The following is a 9958-nucleotide window of genomic DNA, read 5'->3' on the forward strand; positions in this document are numbered from 1 at the left end:
CATTTAGAGGTTGGTGTTAGAGGCTACATTGTGATAAAAAGGAAACTCCTGAGTTTGCCCCCTGAGAAGGGGGCGTCCACAAGGGGGTGCTCTGGCCCCCTGCTTTAATCTCCTTGGAAAGGGGGATGCCTCTGCTCTAAGGAGTCAGCTAAATGAAGGCATCCACTCCTGTGCTGAGCAGTGCATTAACCTTACACGGAGGAGGAGAGGGTAGATTGGCCTATGGCAGCCAAGGGTTATCTTCCTGACCTCAGGAGAGCCAAGTGGAAGAGGCCCCTGCTGCAGCAGTGGTGGCATCTGTGGCCAGCTCAGGGGCTCACGCAGACACCCAGCCTGGCAGACAACCTCAGTTAGGGATCGTTTCGTCTGGGAAGGCCACAGACACATCCTCCACTGTGATGCTGTCCACGATGGAGGTGAGCGAGTGCAGATTGTGGGCATCCGTAGGGTCGGCAGCCAGCAGATGATCTGTAAAGAGAAGGTGGGGAGAAAGGGGTGGCTGAGACCCTTGGGGCGATGCAGGATTTCCAGGACTGATGGGTGAGAAACACTTGGAAGTCTGCTCCCTACTCCCTGCTTTCCCATGCTGTGTGTGCGTGCGTGGTGCGTGTGTGCTTGTATGTGTACACACACACATGGGCATGTGCTCATGTGCGTGCCTCCTCTGGACTTCCCTAGTGGAGTCTGGATTTGTTAGCAGTGATTCCAAGGTGCAGCTGGAGTAGTGCACCTGTGGAGACCAGAACTGTCCTTTGCTGGGCCCCATTTTGTAGCACTGAGCCAACAATTCCCAGGCACCCCTGGGCAGGGACAATCTCCTCTCTGCTGAGAAGGTCAGGCACCAGGCAGCAGCTGGGCTGCTGCAGGAAGCCATGACCACTCCTAAGCTAGTCCGGGCTGCAGGAAGGCACAGGGCCCTCCAGCCTGCCAGTTGGGGCTACGGGACATCATGTCCTGGAGAAGCTCAGGAAGAAGCTTGGAGCAGGGATCAGGTAAGAGGAGAACCCTGCCTAGGGAGGGATGGAGGGATGGAGACCGACCGGGGTCAGGCTTCACTCACCGCCCGGGTTGGGGCTGAACTCCAGTGTGTTTCCCCACTCTGGACTGCAGGAGGCGCTGTGGGAGCTGCAGTCACTGGGCACCTGCAAACAGGGCCAAGGCCCAAGGTCAGGGCCCAGCCATCCCTGGATGTGTCTCTGCGGAGCCCGCAGAACTGCACTGGGCTGGAATGTGGACCACAGGCCGGGGCCCTCCAGCCCAAGGTGCCCGCCCATGTTCACACCACCGGCCCTGCTTCCGGGCCTTCCTGGCCTCCATCCTGGATGGTGGTTCTCCCTTCACAGAGTACCAGCTTAGAGGGGTCGCTGGCTCTCCTGACCCCAGGGAAAAGGGTGACCGAGCCGAGTGGCCCAACTAGGGTGACTTCTGAGCAGGCCTGCTGGGGTTGGCACGAGGCCGGGTGCGTTTGGTCCGCTAGCCGCACCCAGGATGGGGGTGGGGGTGTTCTTTGGCAAGTACTTGGCTTGGCCCCTCAGGCTGTAGCATCGCCATGGAGACCAGCCCTAACTCGCACCCAGGCTGGGAAATTGCTCCTGAACTTGTCCTGTGCCAGCCCCCACCCCCATCTCCGGCTCCTGCCCGCTGCCCTTATCTGGAAAGTACACGGCGGGACAGTGGTCGCCAGGACAACCACCTTTGACAAAGGAAGGGGTCCTGCAGATCCCTAAAGACCTATCTGGCAGCTGCTCCAACCCTCTGGTGAGCCCCTCCATGGCATCTTGGGCTGTTCAGGGCCCTCCCCGGGGCTCTATCCCTGGGGCAGGTGGAGGGGCCACTTACCGCAGGCTGCGGCCCACCCCCGCCCCGGTAGCGCAGGTCGCGCTCCTCCTGGTTGAGGGAGCTGAGCAGGGCCTGCAGGCGCTCGATGTACTGGATGGCACTGCGCAGGATTTCCACCTTGGGCAGCCGCTGGTTGGGGTTGAGCAGGGTGCTTCTCTTCAGGGCCTCAAAGGCCTCATTCACCTTCTTGAGCCTGCGCTTCTCCCTCAGTGTGGCCGCCCTCCGCCGGTCCACCGAGACGGACTTCCTTTTACACACCTTACACGCCCACGGCAGGCACTGGCCCGGACAGTGCTCGGGGGTGCCCAGCCCCTTGTCTTCCAGGGGCCCTCGGGTCTCGGGGCTCAGGCCGAGCTCAGTCCGCTCATAGCCCGGTGTCTCAAAGCCCTGGAGGTGGGCAGGCAGGTAGTTTTCCCCGTCATAGAAACGGGGCTCCTGGTAGAAGTAAGGGGATGTCTCATACAGCTCCATGGAGTTGGAGAAGACTTGTTCCTGCCACTCGCCCCCAGGCTCCTGCAGCCCCTCACGCCAACTGCTGGGTGCCATTTAAACCCTCCCTGCTGGCATGGAACCAGAGATAAATATAGCCAACGCCACCGAAACCTGAGCCCCCTCTAAGCTGTTGCTGCACATCAAGACGTTTACAGTGGATTAGATGTGATTCCCCTTCCCTCTCCCCACGGCCCTCACCCCACCCGGCCAGCCTGCCCTGCCGGGGTGGCTCCCGTGCACGGGTTGGGAAGCCATCGGGTGTAATTTGATTAGTTTTCATTTCTGGACAGCTCCTGTGGGGCAGGGGAGGTGGAGGAGGACACATTCCCCTCTCATCTGCTCCTTTCAATTACTCCTGGCCAGTCGGACCCAGCAGCCCTGCTGCCTCCTTGTGAGTCCCAAAGCACAGGGTGGGTACAGGGGGAGGAGGGAACAGGGAAGGGGTGGGCTTTGGCTGGCAGGGGCTTTAAGAGTCACACTGTCTTCCTTGCTTCCTGACAGCACCTTAACCGTGCTGTATCAGCCCCGGAGACTTCCCTCTCCAGAGAATGGGAGTTTGGGGCATGTGTAGGTCCCCAGGGCTAAGAAAGACTGAAATGCAGAGGAGCAAATGGATTTGACTTCTGAGTTTCCAAAGCAGCTTTGATCTACCTGTTCTTTGAGAGGACTTTTTAGAATAAGAGGCGTGGTGGGGGTGGCAGTTCTCTGTAATATAGTTGGTCAGGATCAGAGTAGGGACGGGGATGAACAGCCCACACAATGCGCCTTCCCCAGTTGCAAGGTCAAGTGCTACTAAGTCCCCTGTCTCCACCGTCTCGTGCATTCACCTGCCATCCTGTGTTGTCTCCTCTACTCTGTTCCCTGCCCTGTGTGGACACCAGCATCTTCCAGACTCCTCACAATGGATGGGAGCAGGAAGGGAGAGGACACAGAGCCCTTCAAACTCAGTTCGCACCTTCCCTCCTCCAGACCCCCTGGCTGGTTCCTCTGCCCCTTCTTGTCTGAGTCACCAGTGACCCTCATCACGCAGGTCTCAGATGTCAGGTGGAGGTGGAACTCTGTAGCTTTCAGGGCGCCCCATCCATGGTCACCTCATGGTAGAGGCCTCGGGGATCTACCAGTAGTGGGCAGGCTCTCAGCAAGGGACGGTGCTCTGTCGGGGCTGGCCATTTTCAGGGACGCCCAAGGCATGATCCTCACCCCCCCATTTACCATCTCACCCCCCACGATGGTCACCTTCTTGGACCCACCCTGATGCCCAGATCCCCTTCCCAAGTTGCCATTGTCCAGCTTCTGCTGACCTCAGAAGATAGCTTGTTCCACCAATACCCAGCTTCAGACATCCTGGGCTTTGAACAGCACCCATGTAGTCTTGTGTCTCAGCATTTAAAAAACAATCTAGGGCCCTGTAGACTAGGTCTGATCCGTCCTGCTAGCCCTGTTCCTATGAGAGGCGGGACTGATAAGTGAAAACTGTTGCAAGGACAATAAGAGGGTGGTAGACTCGTTAGGAAGGCTCGGGGAGGACCCACTGCCCAAGGGAGCTGAGATCTGCGTGGAATTTGAAGGACTAGCTTTCCCCCTCCCCTCATCCACAGTGAGGAGCCGGGAAAATGCTGGTATGCTTTTTGGGTAGGGCACGGCCTAGGAGAGGTTAACTAGACAATAACCTAGAGCAAGTTAGGGGGTGCGGTGAGGTCTTGATTTGGATCTGGGCTGTACCAGGGTGCTGGAAAGTACAGCATGGAACTGTGGCTTCTAAACCCAGATCAGACCTGGACCAGCTGGGCTGAAGACAACTCTTTATTTCCAACACACTCCTCCACCCCCACAAAAAAGAAAAACAGGCCAATAACCTTGCCTTGGTTTACACTATAATCCCACAAGGCCTGAGTGATGTCAGAGATACTATGGCAACCTAGAAATGGCATCTTTCACCCTTTTGGGAAGCAGTCAATGTAACCCCTAGACAATGCGTCTTCTTTCCCTAAAATGGAGGCAGAACAGTTTTGTTCTGTGCTGGCTCCTAAGACCTTGCTGTCGAGTGGACCAGCTGGGACACACAACCTTGTGAGCTTGGTTACCCAAGGCCAGGGGATGCCGTGTTAGTTCTGCAGTCAGGAAGGGGACTGTCAGCACTTGCAAAGAAGTGCCTTTGTCGAGTGTGTTTTAGGAGCTCGTTAGAATGGCAAAACCACTGAAGGCTGAAGCCCTCTGTGGAGGGCTTGAGGAGGAGGAGTGCCCTGGGCCAGTCTCAGAGAATGGGTAGGATTGGGACAAGAAGAGAGGAAGGGAAGGGGCTCCGGGAAGGGGCTCAGTGTACGGAGCGCAGGGTGTAGTCTGACTAGTCTTGGAGACAGGGCTGAAGAGATAGGAGCAATCCCAACTGGGCTTGGAGGGGCTTGGAAACTGAGGCAGAGTCGCCCCGTGGACCCCATGGAAGTAACCCAGGAGTGAGATGATGAAGGTCTCAGAGGCAGGAGGGTGGATTGGACTGAGAAAGGATGCATGTTTCAGGCTGGCAAAAGATGTGTGTGTGTGTGTGTGTGTGTGTGTGTGCGCACGCGTGCGTGTGTGTATTTGGGGTGGCAGTAAATGAAAGGGCACCTGGCCTATGGAAACACCCAGTAAGTATGAGACCCGGTTCTGGCTGTGTCCTCTCCTCCTCCCCCAGCTGTCCCGTTGCCTCCAGGGGAACGCAGGAGCGAGAGCCTATCGTGCCCTTCACATGTGGATGTCATTTATTCTCAGTCAAGCAGTGTGTGTTGAGTATCGTGTGTGTGCCAGGTGCCCAGGTTGCTGATGTGAATAGGACACAGTTTTCCTGCCATCTTTGCGCTCACAGGTGAGGGAGTGAGGCACACGAAATCACCTACTCGGGGTAGGAAGCATTAGGTAATGGAAGGGTAGGCTGGGGAAAGCGTCTGAGTAGTCCAGAGAGGGAGCTGGTGTATTAGCTCTGCCTCTGCTCAACACCTAGTTACTGAGCGCCTGCTCTGTGTTGGCCCCCGGCCGGAACCAGACCCTGGGCAGAGTGGTGAATAGACACAGCCCTGGTGTGCAGGACACTGCGTTGGGGGTGGGTTTGGCCTTGTCTGCCTGATGTTTTGCCTCTGACCTGACTTGAGGGCAGGGCTGGCAGGTTAGGGTGACCCGGGCATCTGGTTCTCTGTGGATCTCTTTGTAGATGTGTTTGTGAATGTCTGGGCCATGTCAAGTCCCCTGTGGGGCACAGATGCTCTCAGGACTGACACCACCGGGCGATCCGAATCCCTGATGGGGGGATTGGCCCTTCACCCACCTCGGTCTGCTCTTAGCCGAGCTGTGGAGGAGCCGTGTTGAGGGGCTTGGTCTTCCTCCCCTGCACACCCCTCCGCCCCCACAGGCTGCCCTCTGATGGATGGGAACACATTGGTGCCAAGCACAGAACAGCCTTTGTGCTCCGCCACCAGCGGTGATCCATCAGCTCTAACCTGACAGCAGGGCGTCCGGCCCTAATCCCCACCCCTGCCGCCTGGGCACACAGGGGCCCCTGCCCGACTCTAGCCTCCCCCTGCAGTAGTCCTGCTCCTTCTAGAGGAAGCCCTTGTGCCCCACTGGGGCTTCAGGGCCAGGCTGATGACCCCTCCATCTCAACTGCATTCTATTTGTATGTTGGGCTGATCCCATTTGCATGGTAGCATTGGATTTCAGAAACCCCCTTCACCTGCTACCGACTCCTTCCTTCCCTTTCTGCTGCATGCCCAGTCACGGCTGTCTGACATCCAGCTTCTTCTGGTCCTCACAGACCTCATAGGTGGACTAACCTGGGCTGCCAGGTAGCTTGGCTAAAATCAAAGCAAGATTCCCATTCTGGAGCCTCCATGCTTAGGAACCAGTGGGTCTGGAAGGGAGGAAGCCTCTGGCTTTTTAAAACAGGATCCACCTTTTGTTTTCCTGGGCCGAGTCTTCAGTATTACTGATGAGGATTAGGTGGGGATTGGACATAGGATGCGTGAACACGGCCTGCAAACCGGCCTTGATTATTTGCGAGGCAGTAGTTTTGCGGCAGGGTGCGAGCGGAGTGGTAAGGCAGTCTAGGGTCAGTTAGTCCACCTTCCTTCTACACATGGGAGAGAGGGCCAGGAAGGGATGTGCCTTTCCCAAAGACACAGAGAGGTGTCAGAACTGGGAAGGGCATCTGCTCTTGGGCAGCATGACCTCAGGCCTTGGGGTTGAACCCAGGTGTCCTCTGTGCCTTCCTGAGAGCAGCGGGTGACGAAGGGCGCAGCAAGTGGCCACATGCTTTCTGGGGTGGGTGTGGGCCAGATAGGTGGACAGGCAGGGGACGGAGAGTTTTAATGGCAAGTTCAAGGAGACATCTGGAGAAGTGGTGATGGAGAGAGGAAAAGGAGCCACAGGAGAGGCCAGGAGGAGTCTGAGGGCTGGGATAGGAGGAGAGATTTGGAGGCAGGTGGAACCAGGGCTGAGAGGTGGGAAGAGGGAAGGGCCCCGGGCCTCTAGGCCACATTGTTTCCATTGGAGACTGAGCATCGAATAACCACTGGGAAATCCCATCCCTGTCTGGAATCCGGAGCTCAGAGCTGGGATCATCCTTCAAGAATCCCAGGATCTGGGATGGGGGAATGTGGGGCCTGGAGGTGGAAGAGGTTGGGTCTAAGTGTGGGGGTCAAGGAGAGGTGACAGTGGGGAAAAGCAGAGAGCTGGTTTTTAAAAATAACCAGCACAGGGCAGAGGAGGCCGCGGACCTGGGTCCAGTGGGGAAGGATGGGCGAGGATGGTGAGTGGCCCCGGCCCTCCTGACCTTCAGCTTCTGTTAGGACAAACACTGCCAGGGCACTAAGGACAGCGGGAGAGGGAACTCTGGAGAAGGGGTCAGCGCATGTTGCTGCCTTGTCTCCTCTCTGTTCTTAGTTCGCTCATCTGTAAAGTAGGGTGCTGGGTGGAAGATCCAAATGGTCCCTTTATTCCCGACTTACTACGGGTCTGGAGGATGAACTTACCGGGCTGAGGTAGCAGGACTGTTTTGAGGGTTTCTTTTTTTTGTTTTTTTGTTTTTTTGCGGTGTTGGTGATCAAACCCAAGGCCTTATGCGTGTTAGGAAAGCGCTCTACCAGAGAGCCACACCTCTAGCTGGTGGTCTGTTTTGAGGGCTGTTTGAATCAGGCTTAGCCTGGCTTGAAGAATAGACAGTAAGATCAGAGAGGGCAGGTTTTCCTGAGACATCTTGTCCCACTGTCACTTCTGTTCCCATACTCAACCTTGCTGAAAGGCAACTAGTCCTGAACCCATTTCATCCCATCTAGAACTGCCTCGGCTCTGGACTTAGTCATCTCACCTGTCCCCCTCCCCTCCCTGTCGCCCCCCGCCCACTCTCTTTGTGGGTTCAGAAAGCACAGCATGCCGCTCCACCCCCTTCCACTCCCTGGACTGCTTCTATTTCTGCCTCTTTGACAAGTTGTGACATATTTGGGAGCAGCTGCCGCCTGGGTGGAGATGTCTTTGCTTTCCTCCTAGCTTTGCTCTCTCTTCCCCAGTCCCTCTCCTGACAGCCACCCCTTCTCCCAGAATGTGCCCTAAGACCTTCCCTTGCATTCCCCTCTCTGGAACCCAGACATCCAACTTGCCTAGGTTTCTGTAAAAGTTTTCAACACTGATACAAAGGGCATCTTCTGAGAGAGAAAAATCACGTGGTCACAAATTGGGGTAGGATCTCTTCCACCAAGCCCCAAACTTTGTTGTTTTGAGGCATTTCCTCTGGGCTTCCTTTCTATGCCCTTAAGGTGGGAATGGAATTGGGAATAATGTCTTCCCTGCCAGTGGTAAGTAACTGTCACCTGCTAACTGTAGACTCTGAGAACTCTCTCCGTGCTATTGGTCTCATTCCTATTTTCTCTTCCAAGGACTTTACTCTGTTGTCCTTCTTGCTGGCCTTTCCTCTGAACCCATAAACATGCCAGATTCTCTCACACACCCGCCACTTGCTCTTTTCCATGTAGCTCCCTTGGCTAGGGCTCTACTGCTAACCTTCTTGTCACTGACCTTCCTTTCTAGAAAGAGGAGTTTACGCATGTTTCCCACTTCCTTACCTCCCATCCATTTGTTTTCTCATTGGTTTCCACTTTCCCTGGGTCACTAAACCTGCTTCCTACCTCCAAGACTCCTACAGCCCCTCAGCATTTACTAACTCTGGGAGACATTTCTCCATTTTAATCTTATGCAATTGGTCTGGATCACCTGGCGGTATAGACCGTAGCCTCCTTGAAATTCTGCTCCCTTAGCTTCCATGACACCTCCATCTCCTGGCTCTTCTCTGATTTTTCTCACCGTATCTATTCTTTTTTTTCTTTTTTCTACCTTCTCTTCTTTCTTTTCACAAGTGCCATCTCTACCCATGTTTGAGAGAATTTTCCATTGTTGGTCATCTGTTTTATAATCTCCCATGGCTATCTCATTCTCTCGTTTAGGTTTCAACTGCTGTATGACTGTTAGCTGCTATTTATTGATTACTCTGAATGCTATACTCTGGGTGTGATCTCTTCCCTGAGTTGCAAGCCACATAGCCAAGGATTTGGTCAATATCTGCACTTACATGTCTTGCACGCTCCTAAAATGAAATATGTTTGATATGGAATCATTTCTAGCTCTCTTCCACCCCAGAATGTTTTTTGTAAAATTTCTGAATGATCCCATGATCCATCCAGTGATTTCTCTTCATCTCTTATCCATCTACACCCAGTCATTCAGCAGGTTCCACAACCCATCTCGGTAATTCCTTGACTCATGGGCTCAGGAATTCTTTTTCCGTTCCCATTATCCTGGGTGAGAGACCTCTTTGAAGACCTGAGACCTTTAATAGAGGTCACAATATGGTCACAACTTTGTGATAAAATAAAGATTACTCTGTATGCCTTTAAAATTTTAAAGATAGGGCTGGACCTATAATTCAGTGGTAGAGCACATACCTAGCAGGCCTAAGGACCTGGGTTTGATCCCCAATATTACCAAAAAATAAATAAATCTAAAATCAAAAAGAAAGAAAGAAAAAACAAAAAGTTGAAAACAAACCTCAAAAGCATAAAATTAATTTAACTGCCTGCAAAAACAAAAATCCAATACTCTTTACAGGATTACAATAACATCTAACACTCAGTCATGTAAAATTGACAATGACAGCCATCCCATCAAAAATTAGTAGATAACAAGGAAGTAGGAGGAAAATGTGGCCTATAATCAGGAGAAAAATCAGTTAATTAAAATAGACCTAGAAATGGTAACTGACAGAATTAGCATTGGGATTGTTAAGATGGCTATTATACGCATGCTCAAAGTTCTAAAGAAAAAGAAAGCTTTGGGCTGGGGATTTAGCTCAGTGGTTCCAGCACGTGCCTTGCAAGTGCAAGGTCCTGAGTTCGATCCCCGGTACCAAAAAAAAAAAGTTTTAAAGAAAAACATGAGATAATGAAGAGATAAATGGAACACATAAGATGGAATCAAAATTTCACTAGATTGCAGTATGTATTAGTCTACTTGGGCTGCCATAACAAAATACCATCGACTAAGTTGCTTGAACTGCAGACACTTATTTCCTCATGATTGTGGAGGCTGGAGGTTTGAGAACAGAAAG

General features: G+C 53.5%; 1 protein-coding gene across 1 annotated transcript; it reads right to left on the bottom strand.

Annotated features, from left to right (window-relative positions):
- Window positions 1–271: 271 nt before the first annotated feature.
- Window positions 272–2310, bottom strand: Myog (myogenin). Its single transcript, XM_010645051.2, has 3 exons — window positions 1840–2310; window positions 1061–1142; window positions 272–468 (listed from the first exon to the last, which is right to left on the bottom strand). The coding sequence occupies exons 1-3, from the start codon at window positions 2308–2310 to the stop codon at window positions 347–349; spliced, it is 675 nt and encodes a 224-aa protein (XP_010643353.1). The 3' UTR covers window positions 272–346.
- Between the last annotated feature and the right edge of the window lie 7648 nt (window positions 2311–9958).

The sequence above is a fragment of the Fukomys damarensis genome, unplaced genomic scaffold (assembly GCF_012274545.1).
Source record: "Fukomys damarensis isolate Sample0158 unplaced genomic scaffold, DMR_v1.0_HiC HiC_scaffold_11, whole genome shotgun sequence".
Classification (NCBI taxonomy): Eukaryota; Metazoa; Chordata; class Mammalia; order Rodentia; family Bathyergidae; genus Fukomys; species Fukomys damarensis.

What these genes read in the sequence shown, in the direction of transcription:
- Myog (XM_010645051.2), bottom strand. Translation starts at nt 2,310, where the DNA reads ATGGAGCTGTATGAGACATCCCCTTACTTCTACCAGGAGCCCCGTTTC. An exon ending in GGGGTGGGCCGCAGCCTGCG is followed by an intron (nt 1,143 to 1,839) that starts GTAAGTGGCCCC and finishes CCCTGTTTGCAG; the next exon opens with GTGCCCAGTGACTGCAGCTC. An exon ending in GTTCAGCCCCAACCCGGGCG is followed by an intron (nt 469 to 1,060) that starts GTGAGTGAAGCC and finishes TTCTCTTTACAG; the next exon opens with ATCATCTGCTGGCTGCCGAC.